We start from the raw sequence: 22,769 nt of genomic DNA, 5'->3' as shown, positions 1-22,769 counted from the left end.
GTACTCACCCACTTGCAGCTGATAAAAAGATGCCAATGGACTTCAGCAGCTTGCCTAGGCAAGTGCCATACATGTAGCTGTTAACAAGGTTAAGGAGGGAATTATAGAGCATCTTGGTGTTCCTTAGGCAGCCTTTGGCGACATGGTGGTCTGAACCTGGATAATCTCTTTGGGAGAGAGCACAGACCTTCCTCCCACAGGCCACTGCAGACGCAGCATGCACATCCCAATATGGGCAGTGTGGCCCAGCAGTGATGGCCTTGCAAAGAATTGGCATTACATTTCTTTGACTAGAAGAACAGGATGTTCTGATGTGAGGTGAGATAAAACATGAGTTCTAGCTCCCTGAGAGCCCGGCTACATTAATTTCCCTTCAGTTCCAGTTTTAGATAGCCATTTTTTTCCCCCTAGAGAACATGGCTGAATATGGATGCCTCCACACAGAAACTTATTCTTTAAATAAATTTTTGCTAGAGAACTTTCCCTTCCTCTCCATCTCACTGTTTCACCCCACCTCCAGCTTTCAAGGAAACAGATACATCATCCTGAGCCACGCTGTTAGGCGAGCCAGAAATAAGCTGGCACCCTGGGAGAACTCCAGCTCCAGCTCTGGCCCTGTCTTGCCGTGATTGCTTTTAATGAAGTTGTCCAAGATGCGGCTTCGAGCAACTTTGCGGGCACTGTCCCATTCCTGCAAGAATGCCATGAGCTTCTTGATGGCTTCCTGCTCTTTGACGGAAGTCATGATCTCTTCTGCCTTGAGGAAAATGAGAAAGAAATTAAAAAAGGCCTTAAAGATAGAAACAGTCTGTACTGAGGAATTACCACCAGAATCACATTTAATATCTTGTCTGGTAAATAATCATAAAACACTTAATAGCCATTAATTACATCTCATTTTCCTTTATACTCATCTCATAGATAGGGAAACTGAGGCAAAAAGAGAGATCCTCGTATGCCTGAAGCTGCACAATGAACCTGCAACGGACATGGGATTATATTCCAGATCAGATGGCTTCACCGTAAGAGCTCTATTCTTTGTTCTGTTAAAAAAGTCATTTGATATTACCCATTCCCCCAGCCTTGTTTCTTGCTAGCCTCATGATGTGAACATTGCATCCACATAGCTGACCTCCCAGAGAAAAAATAGGGTGAAATGAGAGCACAAATAGGTACGGATTTATGGGGAATGATAGGGCTAAGGGGGGCTGTAAATATCCGTTTGCACAGCAGTGTGGCATGCCCTCACTCAGAAGATGGAGTGACGGTCATTTTGGACTGGGCCCATGCCCCTCCAGGAAGATGTGTTTGGCCTCGGCAGTGGAAGAGTGGTTTGGGACCCTTTTGCATGGTGGACATTTGCTCTTTGTTTGTTATCTAATCTCTATGTGGAGGTTCTGAGTTTCGAATGGCATGTTTTTAAACAATCTGAGAAAACCTGAAACGATTAGAAATATTTGCAAGAAGACTGAAGCTTCAGAAACATCCTTTGCCTGCACCTCCTCCCATCCCTCTACATAGGCGTTAAATATCCCATATTTTGCCTAATTTCTCTGGCACATTTTTGAGTCATTACGATATCCCTCATTCCAGCTTTACAAATCTGAAGATGCTCTTAGTAGTGGGATGAAATGCCAGAGGACTAAGCTCTCCATTCATTCATGTAGACAAGAATTCCACTGACATGTATGTATTTAGCTTTACGATGCTGACTGTAAGTCTCAAGGAGTCTTACAGTTAAGCATGTACAGAAATGCAGAGTGAGGAACAAGGTAGACCTGTCACAGATAGCTGTATTAACATAGGTGCATTGTCCTCCACCAAGCTGAATCAACATGCCTGAAAGTAAGAACTGTTTCATCCAGCTCTTGGACTACTAACATAAGAAAGTTGCCATTTTAGGTTTTAGTTAAAGTGTGATTTAAGAGCAAAAAAGCTAAAATGACAGAAATTTGGGAGGGTTCAGAATAAGAACATTTTCTTTCAATGAAATACAAGTCGCCAAGATTACCAACTTCCTATCTGCACTGTTCCTCCTAGATCCTGAAGGAAAATCCCAAATGAATTTCAGAAAATCCCCAAGGCACCTGCTCAAAGGTAACTTTCTAGCGCTCTAGCCTGAACCAATGACTGAGAGGTGAAAATGTACTATACCTTGGTGACCGAGAATAAACAAACAAACCCTTAAAGAAGTTGTCTAAGAAACAATGTTTGAGAATTAAGATGAGATGAAATTTCATTTGGGAATTAACGGTCTGTACTCTGTAAGGAGTCTGTGTCCTTGGCAGGACATTTTCAGGATCTCCTCTGAGTGGAAGCAGGTTTAAAATAAATCCATTTTCCCAAAATAGTTGTGATTGAAAGTGTTATTAGCCATAACAAATGTTAGTGCTGACAGGAGAATGGCCTGTTAGGGGCCTTTGGTGAAACAGTCAAGTGAAAGTCATATTTCACATTATTGCAAGCATTTTCCTGTGATTTACAGAATATTTGTGAAACATTACTTGCAAGGCATATGATTGATATTGAGAGAACTGCTAGTGTGTAGGGGGAATCTGTATTTCACACAGACTGTTTGCATGAAATTTACAGTCCCATAAAGTGCTCCTCTGTCCTCAACAGAGATCTAGTTAAAAGAACTTTACAGTCTGAAACATCCCAAAATTGATTCTAAATTAATGTTTCCATATTTATGTTTGAGATGCTGGTGGTGTGCTCTATCCCATTTTTATGAGAAAGCAGCAATAACCCCAATAACCCCCACTACTCAGAAACCAACCTCTGGACGTGAGGATTTTAGTGATACAAAGTGCTTGCCTATGATTCAATGGCAAAGAAAAAGGAGCTTGAGAAAATGATCGCATGGGGCTTCTGAGGATACAGTGGTATCAGTACCTGGCTGGTATAATACCATAATCTGCTGACATAGTAATATTCATGCCAGCATTGCAAAGTACCCTAAAATGTGTATAATTATTTTTATCATGACCATTTTACACACGAGGATCTACAGACACAAAGAAGTTAGCTGACTCACCCCAGTCATTTATCAGTGGCAATATCAGCCTGTAACTCCCGTTTGTTGGCTTCAAACTCTGCTCTTGCCAGTGCGGGGCTGCCACCCCTGTGGCTGGATCTAATAATCAAAACAAGCCTGGGTCAGGGCAGTGCTTTTTGTCCCCCAAGAAAAGCACAAGTGATTTAGGAACTGGCTCTGGCAATTCAGCAGTTCTTTACATCCTGAGTGTTGCTAAATCGCCAGATGAAGACCAAAGAGTGTGCTGGTGCTGCAAAGAACCAACCCAGTCTGAGCATGACATGCAGCCTTGGACTTGTGGAACGGGCAGGGCGTGAGGAGTTACCTTTGCACCTTGCAACATCAAGGTTGTGCCCAGCACCAGACAAAGTTGGACCTTCTGTTTCCCCAGCAGGTTTCACCATCCCCTGGCACACTCCAATCCCACACAAATCACCTCCCCTTTCCCCAGGCAGCTCTATGCTCTCTACCACGTCCCAGTCAACCCAAGGTCCCACTGGCCCTCCAATCACATGTGCAACCTCCCTCCCTGGTCATCGATATTAAATCTCAGCCACGATGCTGACCCCAGTCCCTGCATCCCCCTCACCCCCATCCAGCCCTTTCCCTGACCACTACATCCATCCCAGCCCCTAGCTCCTTCCATCCTAACACCCCATTCCAGCCTGGACATTTCCCCTACACCCTGACCCCAATGGCCATCCAAGCTCAACAGTCCCATCTGGCTTGATCCAACCCAGCCCCAAGCCCTGTGTCCCCCCATCCCTCACCACCTGACTCAAAAACCTACCACTGACTTACCCCGCAGACCCCAACCCCCATCCACAGAATCATAGAATGGTTGAGGTTGGAAGGGACCTCTGGAGATCATTTAGTCCAACCCTCCTGCTGAAGCAGAGCACATTGCCCAGGATCCTGTCCAGATGACTTTTGAATATCTCCACTGATGGAGACTCCACAACCTCTCTGGGCAACCTGTTCCAGTGCTCTGCTACCTTCAGAGTAAAGAAGTTTTTCCTTAGGGCCAGACGGAACCGCCCATGTTTAAGTTTGTGCCCATTGACCCTCGTCCTGTCACTGGGCACCACCGAAAAGAGTCTGGCCCCATCCTCTTTACGCTCTCCCAGCCTCTACAATATCCCCCTCATCCCAAGGCCCACCCCAGCCCTCATATCCTCCCTGACCCCAACTCTCAACCCTGTCCCCATGCCCCCCCGGCCCTAATGCCCACCCCAGGCCCTAAAATCCCCTCCCACATCCTGATCACAACACCCACCTTAGGCCCTACAATCCCCCACCCTCCCTAGTGCTCACCCCAGCCCCCATGTCTGTCTCCCCTTGACCTCAACACCACCTCAGCCCCTATGCCCCCCCCCCAGCCTGACCCCATCCCCCACCCCCGGCCCCGACCCCCACCCCCGGCCCTACAACCCCCCCACCCTGCCTCCAACGGCCACCCCGGCCGCCATGTCCCCCCACCCCCCGACTCCCTCTCACCTTCCCCACAGGGGGCGGACACCCTGCGGCGTGACCGACACCGCCGCTGAGCCAATCCCGACCCGCCTCCGCCCCCCGGGCCCAATGGGTGAGCCAGCTTCGCGCCGGGGCCGGTTGCTAAGGGCGCGTTGCTAGGGAATCCGGGGGCGGACAGGGGAGGGGGGAGGTGAGTGAGGCGAGGCGGGCGCTTTTCCTTCCCATTGGCTGCGGTGAGGCGCGGGAGGGCGGAGCTTCCGGTGGGGCGAGCGGAAGCGCCGGTATGGGGGGGGGGGGGGCTAGGAGGGCTGTGAGGAGGCGAGAGCGGGTGGCGATGGGGGGCCGCGGGCTGGCGGCGGCGGCGGTGGAGCTGGCGGCGGCCGTGGGTACGGCCGCGGGGACCCCGAGCGGGAGGGGCGGGGGGGCTCCGGAGGGAGGAAGGGGGCACCGGCCCTGGAAGACCGCAGAGAGAAGGGGAGGGGAACTGGGCGGCGGGGACCCCCGGTGGCAGCAGGGCCTGGGGGACCCCTGAGGGTAGAGGAGGGGAACTAGGCCTTGGGGGCCCCCAGTGGCAGCAGGCCCTGGAGGACCCCAGAGGGAAGAGGGGGGACCAGGCCTGGGGGGACCCTTGAGGGTAGAGGAGGGGAACTGGGCCTTGGGGGCCCCCGATGACGGGAGGGTCTGGGGAGCCCTTGAGGGAGGAGGAGGGGGAGGATCAGGCCTGGGGGGCCCCCAGCGTCAATCTTATGATTTGTTTCAGAGAGCAGCACGGGGAGCGGGCCTGCAGGCGGTCAGCCTGTGGTGATCCTTCTAGGCTGGGCAGGCTGTCAGGACAAGTACCTAGCCAAATACAGTGCAATTTACAGTCAGAAGGTGAGGAGCTTATTTATATTTTCATGACACTGTCATACATCTCTCTGAGCAAGTGTCTCTTCTCTGCATGTTGGTAAAATCACTTTAAGCCTCTCTCACCCCAAAGAGAGAAAGTGATGGGTTCGTTGGGAGAAAGTGGTGAGTTCTCATTGTCATTGAAAGCTCCTTGTGCCTAGCAGCTGCTTAATCAGTATTGTCTAAGCAGGTGCTGAGGTCATCTTTGTGCGTGCAACTGAGACAAAAATACTTCCTCAGAGAAACGCTTTCTGCCTCTGTGTGACTCAGTGGCATACGTTCAGACTTTTAAAACGGTGATATTATTAATGAACCACAAAAACTGTGGATTCTTTTTGGCCAAACAGGTAAACATGAAGAGGAAAAAACGTGCATTTACTGCTTGTTAATAGGGCACAAGGGAGACCTGGCGAGGCCAGTTTGGAGACTGAGAGAGCATACCAGCCTCTGTCGTTCCCTCAGCTTTTTCTTTCTGTTGAGATAGTTCATCTACGTGTTGTAGTCCAAATTTGTTTTATCCTTTCTAAGAAACAGGCATCCTTTGATATTAATACCCGGTCATTAGTAACTCTTTGCGTTTGAACTAAAGAGAACCGTTCAATTGCTAGTCCCCTAAGTTATGATATGTTCCTTTCTAATACTGTGATTTACTGGAATGATCTCAGCTTGTGATGTTGGGACCCAGTTAAATGTTAAGACGTTTTATTTTTGTGAAAATGCCAGAATCTTGTTTTTACCAAATCTGTTTCAGTCATAGGTGGCAAAGCTCATACATTAACAAGTGTGTTGTTAATATGTGATCCAGTGCAAGAGTCATTAATTGGCTTGTTCTAGTGAATAATTTATTTTTAAGAGATTGTTGTGACTAAGAGATGCTGCTGATCAGATGAGGTGCATATTACGTGGCAGCATGCCAGCTTTTGTGAAGTACTCTCCTGTCAGAAGGATGATGGGAATGGAAAAGGAGAGAAGGGGTTTTCTTAGGTTCCTAATGAGGAAGTGGCTGCAGCCTGGCAAGACGATATGCAAACCTTTTTTTAAGAACTGAAACTTGATATTTTTTGTTCTTCCTAGTTTGCTGTTCAGGGAGCTCTGGGAGGGAGGGTGGTCTTGGTGCCTTTGCCTTACATTGGTCAGTGCATAATGACAGTGAGTTCAGGGTGGTAGGAAACTCCTTAGAGTTTCCTCCTTGGTATGAAGCTCACTAAAACTTCTTTGAAGTCCTGTTTCCCCATCTGCACCTAAATATAAGATGTGAACTGTAAAGACAAATTGCATAGGCCTTCTGACTCTTGGAACCAGTTCTTTTCACTCTCTTCATGACGAGAGTTTCAAAAAGTATTACAAAATCACGGCAGTGCTTATTGTGGGCGAGTCTTAGAGATGGCTGCAACTGAGTACTACCAAAGGACTGGAAGAAGTTCCTCCTCCTCCTCCTATTTGTTTCAGTGTTATAAATTAGATGTGCACAAGGGTAAGCCATTCTTCCCAAAATGGCCATTACTGAAGGTGTGTGAGTCAGAGAGAGGACCTCTTTTCTGTTTTTGGGTGAAGAGTAACAGTGTGGGTGGTAAGGTCCTTAGGGGCTGTACCAGTTAGTGTAAGACTTGGGAGGATCTTAAATGTCATCAAATCCAGGCCCTCTGCTATTGCAAAAATCCTTTCATAGTGTGTGCTGTTATGATTATTACAATCCTGTTGATACTGGTGCTTTGCAGCTAAAGAGTTTCTCATGGTCCTGTGGCTTCTGTTGGAAACCTGACCCAAATCTGCATGTTCTCTGTCCTACTGCTTGTATACTCTGTGTGATTTACAGCACAGCTCAAATTTGGGGGTCTCTATCTGTTCTTCTTAGGGGTGCGCCATCATCCGCTACACAGCTCCATGGAGGATGGTATTCTTCTCGGAATCTTTTGGCATCAGATCCCTCCAGACCCCAGCTAGGAGACTTCTGGAACTGCTCTTTGACTACAGCATCGAAAATAGACCTGTTCTGTTTCATGTTTTCAGCAATGGTGGGGTCATGCTATACCGCTATGTCCTTGAGGCACTCCACACGCAGCAGCCATTCAAGACCATCAAAGTAGTGGGCACCATTTTTGATAGTGCCCCTGGCAGAAGAAACTTGAGAGGAGGCCTTCGTGCCTTGAGAACTGTCTTGGTATCCACTAACGTGCTGCTCAAGTATTTCCTCTTGTTCAGTTTTGCTGCTGTGGCTGTCGTGCTGCGCGTCGTCCTGTACCCATTGACCCGCCTCATCCATGAGAGCCATTATGATGCCCTGCTGAAAGCACCCTCGCGATGGCCTGAGCTTTACCTCTATTCCCAAGCTGATGCAGTCATCAAGGCCAGTGATGTTGAGTACATGGCAGATGCCCGGCAGCGGCTTGGTGTCTCTGTGAAAGCTGTAGACTTTTCAGACTCCGCTCATGTCAGCCATATGCGGGCATATCCCACCTATTACAGCAACCTCTGTATGACTTTCCTGTCAGACTGTGTCAGGGGCTCACCTCGTTAGTGGTGTAAGGACCTTTTGTGTATGCCTCTGCTTTGCTCAGATTGTATGGGAAATGTCACCTCCTTTGCCTCTGTATTTTTGAAGTGAGGAAAGCAGAGACTTTCTCTGTTTTCAGCTTTTTTTCATCAAATAAACGTCTGAAAGCCTCCAGGCCGGCCTTTGGGCCAGCCGAGTCATAGCAGCAAGTGGATATGGGCTAATTTTAAGTACTGAAGGTGAAACCCTAGCTGTACCTGCTTTACCAAGGTGTCATAGACTGGAATTTTATTTGTTTCTTCCTATTCCATGTTGTTCTCTGTGTTCTGTGCTGTGTCCTTGTTCCTAATATCCAATGTGCATATTCTCTTGCGTTTTACTGATTCTAACATTACAGCTCTTCAACGTATTTGTTCTTTTTCTTTCTACTATTTCTTATTCTTGCAGTGAGCAAACAGAAGTAGCTCTGCAGAGTTTCCCTCTTCTCTCAGCGTGCTGCAAGTGTTGCTGGAGAGCAGGCCCAGGAGCCAAGTGTAAGATCTGGAAAAGGCTTGTGCATGGAAATATGACCAGACTGCCGTCTGATTTCATTAAAGAGCATAGATAGTACCGCGAAAGCACTGATTCCCTTGCCCTGGGAGGATGCTCAAGTGTTTGTGATAACTTTTGTGTTCTTCAACCAAAAGATCAGGTTAATCTTTTTGTTTCTTTTCCTTTTTGTCTTTCCTGTGTTCTCCTGAGTAGTTTTACTTTCCTGGAGAAATGCTCATTTGTTATGGCGTGTCTTGGAGCAGCCTAGATTGTGCATCCAGGAATGAAGGGAAACTGGCATAGCTGTAACCCAAAACATCTCAGAAATAGAAAGGTGGAATTGGAGAGAAAAATGGAACTGTCTCTCAGAGCTGTGATTTATACTGGGTGTTTCTTAAATCACTTCCAGTGAGCTAGCCCACAAATGACCGTGAAATTCAATGTTTTTCCCCATAATGTTCTCTTCACCTGATCAGTCTTTGCTGTCTGTGCAGCGTGTACTTCTAATGCAAAGAAATTATTTCATTCCATCTAGTGAAAAAGTAGCTTGTTGCACTGCCTTTCAGCTGTATTTGGTCTTGGGCTTTGTGATTTCTTTTTGGGAGAGACGGGGATGAAGGCAGAGGCAGAGCCTGCTAATAATACATTTCCTCTGTGTCACAGCATTGCACACTAATTACGAATGTGGGCATTGTTAGCCAACTTTAAGTTCTTACTTTCAGATTGGCAAGAACAGGCCCTGGAGAGGCATGGTGTAGGCCTGTTGGAACAACAAGGGGCTGCCCTTGTGAGGTAAGAATATGAAAAGCACAAGGATTTTTATGGGTGTTTGCTGCCTGTGCTCGACTCGCCCGACCTTGGGGTGCTGTCATCCACAATTACAAGGCACTTGCTGTTCTGAATGGAAACAGAGACAGATCTCTTGGGAAGTGCTAATATTATTTCTAAGTTTAAAACATGAGCCCTAACACCTCATACAAGAGACAACAGAGGATGAATTGTGGTCTGTGGCTAGAGCACCTGTTTTTAGCAGAGCAGTGTGGCAACGCTTACTTAAAACTAAGAATAACCCCATGTCAGGCATGCTTTTAAAGGGTGGATTGGGGTGTATAGGATATGTGAGAATTGGTTGAGAAGGGGCTGACCACTTATTTTGTTTTTGATTATTTAAGTGAAAACTGTCCCCAAGTGTGGGAGCCCTTGCTGCTTGGGGCACGGTCTTGTGTAGGTGTAATCTCTGAGTTTTGACTTCCACTGTGACGGTCAGCTGTGCGGGCTACCCTGTGGTAAGAGAGCCTTCAATATGCTGTTTTTCTTAAAGGAATTACTGTTTCTAGGGTTTGGACCTATCAAGTCCAGACACGGTCCTCTATCTCAGAAAGTCCATCAGAGATCTTTTAGGTTTTTAAACCCAAACCTGGCTTGTGCTGTCAGTGCCATAACTGCTAAGCTGTGATTTGTTTGCTCGCTGTCCTGGAGAGCTGTGCTGTATCTTTCTTCTGAGCACCCAGCCTGTTTGTGGAACTGTGAAAGTTCTTAGGGAGCAGAGATGATAAAGGTTATTTAACTAGCACTTGCCCTCATACTGGTTTCTACAGGTTCAGTATTTATAGAGCACTTAAACGCTTCATAATATATGCCTCTGAATTAATACAGTTGTGCTGGACTCGAATCTGCTGTTGCTGTTTATTACCTTGGGTGTTGAACTTCTCCGCATGCCTGTTTAAGCACTTGGGCCACTGTGGAGCGTGGTTGGCAGGTGTTGGAGCTAAACCCAACACCTGGTTGGGTTTAGGTTGGCGAAACTCCCTCCAGGAAGAGCCCGAAACTCCTTGTGTCACCTACACCTTTAACGTCGCCCTTCATCTCCGCAACAGGATTGCTACTCCCTACCTCCTCCTAGCTGTATCCTCCACCTTCTTGTTTTCCATTGCCTCAGCACATGATGCCTGCCTGCCTCCAAGGTCTGGGTCCCTCTGTGTCTTTCCTCCAGTGTGTGCATACCTATGTACAGGCTTCGAAAGCCCCATATCCTCATCCCTTTTTTCAGTGTTTGGCATTGGCACCTCAGCACTGCACTTGGCTGGGGGCAGCTCTCGTTTCCAGGCCAAACTGCGTGTTTGCAACTTACTGGCCTCTTTGGCTCTAGGATCCAGTGTGCTTGGTGCAGCGAATAGCCCTGACTTGTGACTGCAGATCAGTTGTTCCTGTGATCAGGTCCCCCAGAGCAGGAGCAAGGCTGTGGCATTGCAGTGCTGACAGGGAGTACGTGCTTTCTGACGGAGCCCTGCTTTTAAAGAAGACACGTAATGTGTTTCACTATTGTACTCTAGTCCTGCCACCCCAAACTGATGGTATGACAGAGGGCTCCTTTGAAAGAGCTTGAGAGCGCCCAGGTAGCTGAGTTGCGCTTCCCTATGCCACCCTGTGCTACATGAACAGGAATTTATTCACAGGCGTTTCCACCATTACAAAAACTATTTAAAATTCAGGGTTAATTCATGTATCCACCTTTCTCAAAGAGCAGTGGGGGATCTCTAGCAGGCTAGTGATTTACAGAGGAAGTCATCAGCACCAATCTTCTGGGTGGGTTTAGTTTTCCATATCCCAGCAAATTTTAATCATTATGAGCAGTGTGTTAAATGTATTGTGTGATATATTGCCCTTTTCCTCCTTATACAGCATGTATGTTTGCCCCTCTTTCTGCCCTCTGTATTTCTGTTGCTTGTTATTTGAAACAGAAGGTTAATAACTTGGAGCCTGAAGGCACACAGCCAGGAACTGATCCAAGCTCTACTGGATTTGAAAAAAAACAACCTCTAATCCTTGCTAAACTGTCACAGTTTGCAGCCTCTGTTCCTAGAGAGATTCAGCCTCAACAATGAAAGCCAAAGACTGGTATATCTTGGTAAATCCGAGTAATCTCTAAGACTAAGGGAGGGGCAATGGAGATCAGCACTTTGGGAGAAAGCGCAGCACCCCCTGATGTGCTTTGGGGGTAGGAGACAGGAGACATTGGCAGTCGCTGTTTTCCTGCCAGCCTGTGAAGCCTTGAGTTCATTTTGCTGCAGTCAAGCCCTCACAGGGGGCCCTGCTGAGCTGCACAAGTGAAATACTAGCTGTAGTGGGAGAGGAAGATGCCCAGGTTTCCTGGGGGTCATCTGCTGGGAATTGCGTATTTCCTATTCAAGTTAATTTTGGAAGAGCACAAATTAACCTTGCCTCATGAACAAAAGCCATTTGTGAGTGTTTCCTGCAAGGGAGCTGGCTGTCTGCTCGGTTCCGTGTGCAGCCTTTCCTCCATAGGCTCTGGTGATGTTACGGAAAGGCTTATAAAAAGAAAAAAGGCTGCTTAACTAGTGGTCAAGGTGGTTGTGGGCCTTGGCTGCAGAGCATTTAGCCTCCACTGACAGATGGTGAGAGGATACCCACACAGCCAGGGTGCCGCTTCCTGAATTTGGGGAGGCTGCAGAGGTGCCCTGGATGGTACCTGGGAGCATGAACCAGCCCAGGCAGGAGTCAGGTTTTGGACCAGTGGAAAGTTTGTGACAAGGGAAAAATTCAAACCAGGCTGCTGGACAGATCTGTACACACACCTAATAAAGGCTTTTTAAAACACCTCCTATTGCCTTTGTTTGTTCAGGCAATAAATTGTAAAGACTGAGGTGCTATTTTTGTACATGTTGGGAAGTCACAGGCATATGCACGAAATGAAAAAGGAGTTGTGGACAACAACAACAATCAGGAATGGAAACAAGCAACCACGCTCCAAGTTCTTCTTCCTCAAAAACAAACAGGAGGCATGAAGCCAGGGTGTGTCATGCAGAGGAGTGGCTGAGGTGACATCAGGTATCTGCCCCGGTGAGTGCCAGCCCCAGTGAGTGCCAACCCTGGCGGCTGTGCTGCGGGTACTGGGTGTGTGATGCTCTGAAGCAGGCAGCATCTCTCCGCGAGTTTGTGCCTGCAAAACCGAGGCTGGGAAGCAGAAGGCAGTCCACGAGGTGGCAGCAGGCCCTCTCTTTCCTCCAGCCCCTTCCATGGAGATATGTTAGCCAATTTTTCTGCAGGTTCAGTCGTTAGGAAAGAGGAAAAACGTGTTAAGGCTGGAGGTGGCCCTTGCAAGGAGGCTGCTGGGCTGCCAGGCGTTAGAGAGGCCATGTGCGTGGGCCAAGCTGGAAGGGTTTCATGGGAGAGGTATGTCCCTTCGAGGAGGGGTGTTCTCAGCCATCTCGTGTTGCTGCCATGTCCTTGGGGCCACTCGTGTCCTTGCGGGGTGCTGGGGCAGTGATCATCTGCCTGCAGATGCCTGGGGCTGCACGTCCCCGGTGGGCACTGATTGCACTGAAATAATGAGAGTGAGCTGATCTGATTTAGGAGGCAAAAGCCAAGGAAGCACTGGCTTGGGGGGGGGACAGGAGAGGAGGCCTGTTGCGTTTGTTGCATCTCTGAGCTGAGGCACGAGCAGCCAGGCAGCCCGACCGGATGGGGGTGAAGGCAAGGCAGCTGTCCCACTCACATAAGCTGGTTGGAGCTGAGCACTCAAGGAGGACTTGAAGAGATGGTAAGGAGTTACGTGGGGCAGTAGTATAATGGTAGGATTAAAATAACCTCTTGGTTGGGAAGTTGTTAGGCTTCAACCCATGTCCGACTACTAGGAATTAGGAGGAAGGTGTAGCCACATCCTGTTTCTTGCAGCAGCTTTGAAACCATCTGGTACTGAGGCCTGTGGCAGGTCCTGGACAAGACACCAAGAGTGTGACTCAGCCTCGTGTTTCCTGTGTGCCTGAAAGCATCTCCAGTAAAAAGTCCCAGCTCAAGGCAAGGAAAGGGAAACCAGCAAGAAGAACAAAACACCATGCCAAGAAGTAGCGCTCGTGAATAGAAGTAGAGCTTGGAATAGCAATCTAGCCTGAGAGCTGTCTGCCACAAAAGCTACGCTAGATCATGTTTTTCAGCTTTAACTGGAAATTCAAACTGGAATTCTGACTGGGGGAACAGCAGGGCCAAACGCAGCCCCCCCGGGGCCTCTGTGCTTGGACGGGGTTTGCATGGTGACAGCCGAGGCCGTGAAGCGCAGCAAGGCTCCTAGGTGTCCCAGCAGGGCCAGCCAGAGCGGGCAGGGTCCCTCGTGGTGCCCCAGGGATATTATTCCAGTGCCAGCTTTTCAAAGCAGATGCTCTGCGAACAAAAGCAGGGGCAGGAGCCAGAAGGTGACCGGCAGAGCCCAGCTGTGTGGAGGTTCCCCCCCCCCCCCCCCCCGGATCCCCGCTGCTCTGGTAGGGCTTGTGGCCCGGCCTCCCCCTCTGTGCGCGGGACGAGGGGGGTCTGCTGGTGCTGCCAGCCGAGCCCGGGCAGCGCAGAGGTGTGCGCGGCACATGCCGGACTGCAGCAAGGCTGCAGGGTGGGCAGGCACTCTCCCAAACCTGGCCGGGCTGGGGTAGGGAGAGCGTCGGCAGCCCCTGACCTCCTCGGGTGATTAATGAGCTGACAATAGGGTATTGATAAGGAATTAACCTTGAGCCCTTCTTGCTTCAGTGTCAATAGAGCAGGAGCCAAGTACACACGTTTGATTGGAAATCTGTGTTTGGCCTCTGCTGCCTCTGCGCGCGTCGATGAGCGAGCACGGGGTGCCCGCGTCCGGGGCCCGGCCGGGACGGGCTGGCTGTGATGTGCATGCGAATTGAGCCGCCGCCGCGCGCCCGCTGCCTCTCTCGGCGCTGCCCGGTGCTCCCCGTGTCCCTGCCCGGCCCCTGCCGCAGCCGGGACACGGCAGGGCCAGCCAGGCACGGGTGCCGTCCCTTGACTGGAGCAGCCTGGGGGGGCGGACGGACGCACCGTGGGGCTGGTCCCGACCCACGGCAGCCCCGTGGCAGAGGGCTGCAGGGATTGACGTGGGTGCACGGCGCCGTGGGGCAGTAGCAGCTCCCTTGCCACCAATTTGCGGTGCAGGAGCCCTGCTTAGGAGGGTACCAGGATGGCCCAGGACGGCCTCCCCTGGCCCCCAAAGGGCCTGGGCCCATCCTGCCTGGGCCTCCACTCTGAGCAGTTTGTTTAATTAAGTGTTTTGCCTAATGGGATTGCCTCATTTCCATAACAAACTGGCTGGCTGTCATTAGGTGGGCTCCCTCATTCATTACTGTTAATTAGATATGGATCCCCCAGAAGGCGGTGCGGGGTGATGAACGAGGCCCCTGACACACGCTATTACACATTAGCATTTTCTCAATACATTCGATACATCACGGCCCTCCACTTCCTAAAGATATTTTAAATAAAATATTAGCAGCCCGCTGCGGGAGGGGGGCAGAGGGCAAGGAGGGTTTCCAGCCCCTCACCCCGGCCTCAGGCCTCCCCTGGCTCGGCGCCCCTTCCCCAGCTGGGGCCGTGGGACAGCGCTGCTTGGCGGGGGCCTGACAGGGCCGGGTCCTGGCGCCTGGTGAGCCTGAGAGAGGCTTAGGCTGGGCAGGAGGTGGTTTTGCTGTGTTCAAAAAAAAAAAAAAAAAAAAAAAGTTTTTTGCCCTTTTGACTGCCGCAAAATGTCACCCGGGGGGCAGAAAAAGTCCCACAAAGCAGCCAAACCTGCCGCCCCCCCCCCCCCCCCCTTAGCTGCGTCAAAGCAGCTGGGAAGAGGACCCAGGCGTTCTGGCTGCTTCCCCCCAGCCCAGGGACCCCCAGCGCCCGTCCCCGGGGGCACCCAGCCACGGCGGGGTGGAAATGCCCCCATCGACCCGTCTGCAAAATGTTTGTAAACCGAAGGCGGCGGCGCCGGCGCGGCCTGCCCCGAGCCGGGGGGGGCGGCCGACCTCCGGCCCCCGGTCACCGCCGCCGGCAACCCTACACCACGCCGGCGGCCCCTAATGCAGGACGTATAGATCTGTTGGGGCTGGCCGCCGCCTCCCCCCCGCCGCCGGGGGAAACGGCAAAATAATGCAGCCGCTCCGACTTCATTAGCGGGGCGGTGGGCAAAGCCGAGCCCCCACGGCCCCCGCCGCGCTCACCGCTGCCGCAGGCCCTGCCGGCTCCCCGTCGCCCCCAGCCCGCTCCCGGGCGAGCGCCGCTGCCGCGGGGGGCCCTGGCCTGCCCCCCGCCCTGCCTCCCTTTCCCTCCCCGCTCCGCCGCGCGAGGGGCTTGCCAAGGGCAGGGGGACAGGGCGGGAGCCACCCTGGGGGGGGCGGCGGGGTGCTGCCAGCGGCAGGGCGCCGCGCACGGCCTGCGGGTTTGGACGAGGGCGACGGTTTCCTTTCCGTATGGCCCCGTCCAGTTTTTTGTATCAGCCGCCGCAGACGAGCGCCCGCCCCGCAATAGCCTGGGCTTAGGGCAGGCGCGGGGGTCCTGCGGCCGGCGGGCTGGCCCGCAGCGGGGCCGCCAGAGCCCCCGGGACGCCCGCTGCGCCCCGCGTCGTAGATCCCCCCGCCGCGCTCGGGGCTGGCTGCTTCACGCCCCTCTTCGCAAAAGGAATAAGTACCGGCGCAGCCTGGCCGCCTGAGGCAATTAGGAGTTTTAAAATCTTGTTTCCTCGCAGAATAAAGCGCTGAGTTCACTGCCTGCCGCAGCTCCCCTTAAATACTTATTTCTGGTGGGCGGCAGCGGAGCGGGCTGCGCTTTTATGCCCTGCTGGCGGCTCCCAGGTGCTTCGCTTTCCTCCCTCTCGCCCCCGCGATGCCCGGGGCCCCACGGCCAGCTCAGGCGGAGCTGGGTCCCCGGCCACCAGCGCTGCCCTGGGGCGGGGGTCTGGGTCCTGGCGCGGCCGTCGGGCTCTCCGTGATGCACCCCGTGATGCAGCGAAAAGCAGGACAACCCCCCCCCGCCCCCCCCGCCCAGCAGTGCCCCGGGGATGCCGACACTCCCGGGGCTCTGCCCCCACGACCGGCTGCCCCGCTGTGCCACCCCGGACCCCCCCCCGCCCCGGCCCGGGCCCCCGGAGGAGGGGGTGTCCGTGGGGGAGCCTCGTCTGCCCCTCGGCTCGCCTGAGGCCGGCCCGCCGCAGGGCCCCGCGCCGGGGCCGCAGGGCTCGTGCTGGCACCCCTGCGCCTCCAGGCGCCGAGGAAGGGGAGCCGCGCGGATGCCACGCGCCTGCAAAAGGAAACACAGAGAAGGTGGGGGGGGGGCGCCCAAGAAGATTTATACTTGTTTAATTAATGTCAAATGTAGTTTACAAACGGGAGTGACAAGTACCTCTTTGTATATAATATACACTGACACACAATCATCGACACACCGGAATATCGCTTTGTGCAACTGGGATTCTTTGGGCAAAGATAGGTAACTCCGATTTCTTTCTTTTTTCTTTTTCTTTTTTTTCCCCCCAATGGTTTAAACTCATTACAGAAGAGGGGAGGGGCTGGTGCCTGCTCCGAAATGCAGCTGGCTCTTGCGGCAGCCAGCAATGAGACGCTCCTCTCCCCAGCCTCCCCCTTGAAAACAGGGGATGGCTTTGCAATTAAAAAAAAAAAAAAAAAGAAAAACCAAAAACCAAAACAAAGAAACAATGACTAGTTACATATGGTTCTACACATACGTACATAGAGCACACGGCTGGGCCACAATGTATGCCAGAAACCCTGGCACCTGGGGCCTATTTCCAAAGAAGGGCTGGGGCAGGGGGACCTGCCCTCTCCCCCCGTCCAGCTGCCTTTCAAAACGGCCCACAGCACCCTCGCCGAATGCGTTTCCGAGACCCCCCCCCAGCTCCAGTACGTGAAGCACCACAGCCCAGCCGTGCCTCATCACAAATTTATTCCTAGACCCAAGTGTCATGTGCCTGCCTTTCCCTGCTTAAGTGCTCCTGGCCTGAGGCGTAACCGGCAGGACAGCACTGCTGGTTGCAGCCTTTTCCTCTGCTCGCAGACTTGCCATGCAGCCTGCTCCCTCCTGCCGTGGCTCGGCATCCTCTGGTTCCCGGGAGCTTCGCAGGAAGGTCCCGGGCTCCTGGGTGCCCCTGAGCAGCGAAGGCTGCGGCCACCACACTGCTAAGAGCTTGGAGACCCAGGAAACTGCCAGTTAAATGTTGCAGGCTTTTGCCAAGATGATGATAGAGACTAAAGCTCCCTCTTGTTGTTGTTGTTTTTTTTCAAGGGTGCAGCAGGATCCTTCTGAAATCACTCGGGGGGGGGGGGGGGGGGACACTGAGGAAAACAGCTGCTCTCTGGAGAAAGCACCAGGCACATGGTGGAGGAACAGGGATGGCCTGTGAGACATCCTGCCTCCCAGGCTGTCTCCCGCCTCAAACACCCCAGCACGCCAGAGCAAGAGGCTCAACTCGAATCGCCCCACTTAACTTGGCCTGTGCTGGCTGATGCGTCGCACCAGGAAATCCAGCAAAGAATACGTGCTGCAGTTTCCAAACCGTCTTAAAATGCCCCTTGCCCTGCTGCAGTGTGCTCCTAGCGTGGGATCTGCTTCAAACGACCCTATGGGAGCAAGGGGAGATGTGTTTTCCCCATTCCTGGCTTCCTGCTTCGGGGAGCGGGCACCCCGCAGCCGCCCGAAGGCTGCCTGGCACAGCGGGCACCAAACCGAGCCCCCGGCACCGGGGCAGGGCCGTGCACAGAACCGCGCAGCCGGGGGCGCCTGCACACAGGGCGCGCGTTCGCCTCGGGAAACCATCATCATCTCTGTGTCTTAGGTCCTGAAAATAAAAAACAAAGAGGCCAAGATGGTAGCTTTGGTTAAGGCTGAGGATATGGGAGATACGGACAAGCACGTGGGACTGCGGGGGACAAAGCCAGGGAGGTGGGAACCTCCGGCTCAGGCTGGAGGTGTCCCTCCTTGCCACAGCTCGCTCGCTCTGCCGGACGAGCCCTGGCCTGCCGGGGGAAGAGGAGAAGGGGCTGGCTGGGCTCTTTGCCCGAGTGCCAAAACCTCTTTTCTGCTCTTTTGTAAAAGGCATGCTCCAGGAGAGCAGGGAGCTATGGGAACCCGGCGTGGGAAGGGCCGGGCCCGCAAGGCCCCGTGCGATGTCCGAGGGTCTCTGCGCCGGGGAGCGCTGGAGCACGCTGCAGCCAGCGCGATGGAAGCAACGGGCCGGGAAAACCTCCTGCAGGGCCATCCCACAAGTGACACCGTGCCCTCCGCGTCCCACGGCAAGGGGCTCCGGCTGCCCTGCCTCGGCAGCGCATCCGCAGCCGGGGGGCAGCTCAGCCCTGGCCAGCAACGTCCGGCAGGAGGAGAGCGAAGCGAGGCCGGGGCTGGCGGCCGCTCGGCCGGGGAAGGACGGGCTGCGGTGGCCGTGGCCTTAGAGGAGACACAAACGGGTTAGTCACACCTTCAAGCAAGGAGTCCCAGGCGGGGGAGAGGGCAGCGCTTGGCCAGGCTGTTTCCTTCCGGCTCCTCGCTGTTTGCCCCTTCCCCACCTGGAAGAGGCAGGAGTGGCTGAGCCAGACCTCCCCCTGCCCCGTTCCCCAGCGGGGAGTTAAAAGCCGTGTCTTTCCGGGGATAACGATTCTATTATAAATAGCCCCATTAGCTACAACTAATGACAAAAAATCCACCTCCTCTACTCCCCATAAGTTCTGTAAGTTACGGGCAATGCTACAGCCATTACTAAAAGCTGTTAACTTCATATCTGAATGAGGAAATATACACCACAGAACATTAAACCATTTATATTATATATATGTATATATATACTTTTTTAAACTAATGACTTTAATGCCAAAACTTTGCTGAACCAAGAAAAATATGGGTTTAATGTTCTCTGCTCATTTTTTTTCTTCTTTAAAAAAAATACAACCCAAAAAAAAGAAAGGGAAACTTATTAGTATGTAATGTTTGAGTCTATCCCATTTATACACAACATTGTAAACATATATAATCTATATTACATGTGCTTCATTTCTGCCTGGGTGTGGGTTTTTTTCTTTAAACCTTTTTTTTATCACTAGAACACCACAAAAAAACAAAACAAAATCAAACCAAAAACCAAAACAAAAAAAACAAACAAAAAACTGAACAAAGAACACAAGTTACAGGTTATTTAACATCTTTCTGTCAAGGGTCCCTTCCCCAGTCTCCTGGGGTTAGAGTGGTCAACAACACAGTCCAAAGGAGGGCTCACGAGCCATCCGCGATGCAAAGCCAGCTCCAGGGAATAGGTGGATGGGGAATACTGGTTTTAAAAAAGGGGGCTTCACAACAAAGGGTTTGGTTTTGCCCGCTGCAGATGCTGAAGGAGGTCTCAACACGCGGGACCTGGGAGCTGAGGCTCCCCACTGCTCCTGTATCCTCAAGTCCACATCTGGAGTCTTTTTTTTTTTTTCCCCATTTTAAAACGTCTTTTTTTTGTTGCTGCCGTTCTTTTCCCCCATGGTGTGATGAGCTGAGCCGAGTAGCCGGGTCCCGCCCTCCCGCTGGGTCCTTCATAAGTAGATGCGCCGAAGGTCTCCAGGAGACGTGATGGTGTTACACTGGGGACAGAGCTTCTTGGCACCCTGCAAGCAGCAGATGAGATGAACAGCGTGAGAGAGCAATGCACAGCAAAGGAGGACAACCTGCATGAACCCACCCTCGGCCTGGGATCCGTGCAAGGGCAAGCACAGGAGCACGGAGAGCAAGGCCAACCCCTTTCTCCTCCACGCAGGGCCCTGCAGGTGCCAGGGCAATGCCCTCCCAGCAGCAGGCATGGGCTCCGGGAAGGGGCCCCTGAGCTCCTCATTCCACTCCAGTAAGACCAGAAGGTCCCCATCGCTGGGCCCTGGCTGAGGAGCCCCGCTGAGAGCTGAGGCTCAGGACCAAGACTCTTCACTGAACTCAGCATCTTTGTGGGGAGGAGTCTGTGTGGATGGATCAGCCTCTTGGAGCCCTCATCCCACTGAGCTGTGATCGCCAGCTGCCAGGCAGGTCAGCACCCCTCGCTGAGCCAGTTCAGGTCACTACACAGGCAGAAAACGAACCCAGCACAGTTTTCAACTAGGGTGACCGAACTGGCTCACAGTGTGGTTGGACAAATGCCAAGAGCTGGCACACGATCAGAGAGGGCCTGCGTGCCCGGGGGGGACCATCTCGTTCAGGTCAGCACACCGAGGGACCGCCTCGGAGCTCCTGGCTGGAAGGAAACTCACGTCCTGTCCCATCCCGGCCTGCTGGGGCTGCCCCAGCTCATGGACCTGCCGTGGAGACAAGTCTGCCTGTTCTGCCAAGGTGAATTGAAACCAGCAAACTCCGAGCCCAGGCGAGGTAACAGGAGGCCGACACGAACACTACATGAAATAAAACAATGGCTGATGTGCCATCTGTCACCGAGCATGACAGCAAGAGGGTGTTAATAAGCCTCGGAATCAGGGTCAGCCTAAGCCGGTCATCATTAGATTGGCAGATGTGACAGACAGCTGATGGGAAAAATGACTTTCAGAAAGACGGCTGGGCTGCGAGGCAGCCTCCTGTGCACAGCACCAGCAGCACAGGAAACTGGGATGCCCTGGCTTTCAACACCAACCGCCGCCTCAGCACAACCTCCTGCGGCACAGAACCGAGCACAGGCACTGTCTGCGCGCCCCGAATTCTGCTCATGGCTGAGACAGGTCATCCCAGCGCCTAATGCCCAGTCAGCATGACCAGAAGTGAGCTGACACAGGAGCAACGTGCCATGTGAAAGCCTGCCAGGGCCTGCAGACAGAACCAAAGCGGCTTGGTTCAGTGATGCTGCGGCTCTCCCCTAATGGGGCTTGTTTCAGCATTTGCAGCAGTGAGCGTGGCACGTTACAGGACATGGATTGAGTAGCAGGGCAGGATCATGTCTTGCAACACTGCTCTGAGTACTGCCACCTTCAGCTCGCGGACATCCCTAGCAAGGGAGCTGGCACTGCTGCTTGCAAAATCATGCGGGTCTGCTCTGCTCTGTGCCATGCCTGCACAGGGAGAACGTGGGCTTTCTCCCCACGAAGCTCCCTCGACCCCAACGACCGATCACAGCAAGGACTAAGAAGAACATGGAGGGAGAGACCCCCAGGTACAGAGGGTTTACCCTAGTCCAGATACATATCCTATACACAGGGATGCAGCTCCAAAGAGGTTCAAGTCAAGTTTGCTCTGCAGTCTTGAGTGTCACTGAAAAGCCCACACCGAAAAGCCCCAAATCTGCCTTCTCCCTCCTCCCAATGCAAGTTTTTTCCTGGCAGACACAGACACACTCGCTGTTCCTGAGCTTTGCGCTGCTGGTGGCTCAGCAACTGTCCCAATGCACGTGGGAACCACAGGCACTTGCATCTGAGATCTAAAACAGCCACACGCAAAGGCCTGTTGGCCTAGAGGTGAATGAAATGCATAAATGGATGCCCAAGACTTCTTGGACATGTTGCTCTTGGGGTACGAGGCGTGGACTGGCACTGGGACAGACCACTGGTGGTCTGGATGGTGTATCTAGCTGGTGACTGTTGGCATGTCTTTCTGGAATGCATCTTATCGTCACTCTAACAATTTTGGCTATATAGGCTTCAAACACTTTGAGGCAGGGACCATCTCATTGTGCCTGTGCGATGCACTGAAGAGCCCCACGTGCTGGGCTTCACACACGGACACAGGCATGCTGCCTTCTGGGAAATGCAAACACAAACCAGAACTGCAAGAAGCAGTTTAAAACCCTGATGAAACCAAAGAACGAATGTGCTGCACTTTAAGAGAACCTAACTATAACATGCCTCCTCATCTACACTCAAGACCAGAACTTTGGCTCTCCAGCCTCAGAAAAGAGCAAGCTCTTACCCTGCACGTTCTTCTAAAAAGCAAGCTTCTCGCAGTAACTCCTATAGCAGGAGTGAAAAATCTGAAGATCTGCCCCTTCCGCCACATTTAGAGAGATTGTGGGCTGGGCTATATGGCAACACTGCCAAGGAGACTCACTTATTTGGATGCAAATGTGGTGAAACATCATGTTTCAATGGAGATCCTGCTCAGGCCTGCACCGCTGTGCAGTTTCCTGGTCCTCAGAGATGCCTGTTGCATCTGGCTGGCCTTTCGGCACCACCTTTGTAGCTGGAGGGTCTCAGGGGAAGTGGCATGGAGGTGCTGAGAAATCCACTCACAGCATGCCGTCAAAGGGGCAGCAGTTGGCAGCTGCCCCGCTTGAGCTTTTCTGTGTGCCCTGACAAGCAGAAGTAAGTGTGCCCAGGGACTTTAAGGCATTCCAGATGTGACTAGCTCCATGCCTCTGTGTCCATGCTCTCCTTCCCACAACAGGTACAGCTTGTTGGCCAGTGGCAGCCAAGTGTTCTCCAAAGTACTTGGAGCTTCTGCCTCTCTGGACAATGCACTGGAGAGAGGTACCTTCTGCAGCAACAGTCTCCTAACACGTCAGATGCCTCAGCCTGTCCTCAGTCTAGCAGGGAAGTATGAAAGAAAGTGCTTGCTGCC

General features: G+C 52.5%; 3 protein-coding genes across 32 annotated transcripts in view; 1 reads left to right on the top strand and 2 right to left on the bottom strand.

Annotated features, from left to right (window-relative positions):
• Positions 1-4,619, bottom strand: part of ARMH1 (armadillo like helical domain containing 1) — a 31,544-nt gene extending 26,925 nt beyond the window's left edge. For 7 of the 16 annotated variants that reach the window (XM_068952921.1, XM_068952922.1, XM_068952918.1 and 4 more), the window contains exons 1-4: positions 3,363-3,602; positions 3,038-3,136; positions 540-753; positions 9-77 (exon numbers count right to left, since the gene is read on the bottom strand). In XM_068952921.1, coding sequence (XP_068809022.1) covers positions 9-77; positions 540-753; positions 3,038-3,136; positions 3,363-3,441 — 461 coding nt within the window. In that variant the 5' untranslated portion in view covers positions 3,442-3,602. Of the gene's footprint in view, positions 1-8; positions 78-539; positions 758-3,037; positions 3,137-3,237; positions 3,262-3,362; positions 3,603-3,838; positions 4,161-4,534 lie in introns of those variants that run through there. The other 9 variants (XM_068952927.1, XM_068952931.1, XM_068952934.1 and 6 more) reach the window with 8 other exon arrangements.
• A 153-nt stretch (positions 4,620-4,772) lies between these two features.
• On the top strand, positions 4,773-12,041 carry TMEM53 (transmembrane protein 53). Of its 4 annotated transcripts, none has more exons than XR_011142594.1 (4): positions 4,802-4,896; positions 5,271-5,383; positions 7,254-8,583; positions 9,146-12,041. XR_011142594.1 is itself a non-coding variant. In XM_068952914.1 (4 exons), exons 1-3 carry the CDS (start codon positions 4,845-4,847, stop codon positions 7,914-7,916), a joined length of 828 nt encoding a protein of 275 aa, XP_068809015.1. In that variant the 5' UTR covers positions 4,809-4,844; the 3' UTR covers positions 7,917-7,920; positions 9,146-12,041. The 4 variants fall into 4 exon arrangements, 3 of the variants coding, with proteins under 3 accessions (XP_068809016.1, XP_068809015.1, XP_068809014.1); XM_068952914.1 differs by having other exon boundaries at positions 4,809-4,896; positions 7,254-7,920; XM_068952913.1 differs by having other exon boundaries at positions 4,809-4,896; positions 7,254-7,920; positions 8,340-12,041.
• A 4,498-nt stretch (positions 12,042-16,539) lies between these two features.
• The window catches only part of RNF220 (ring finger protein 220), a 248,421-nt gene continuing 242,191 nt past the window's right edge, over positions 16,540-22,769 (bottom strand). For all 12 annotated transcript variants that reach the window (XM_068952909.1, XM_068952904.1, XM_068952907.1 and 9 more), the window contains one exon: positions 16,540-19,852. In XM_068952909.1, coding sequence (XP_068809010.1) covers positions 19,781-19,852 — 72 coding nt within the window. In that variant the 3' untranslated portion in view covers positions 16,540-19,780. The remainder of the gene's footprint in view (positions 19,853-22,769) is intronic.

Source organism: Struthio camelus, chromosome 8 (assembly GCF_040807025.1).
Source record: "Struthio camelus isolate bStrCam1 chromosome 8, bStrCam1.hap1, whole genome shotgun sequence".
Lineage (NCBI taxonomy): Eukaryota > Metazoa > Chordata > Aves > Struthioniformes > Struthionidae > Struthio > Struthio camelus.
This window is presented reverse-complemented; position numbering and strand designations above follow the sequence as displayed.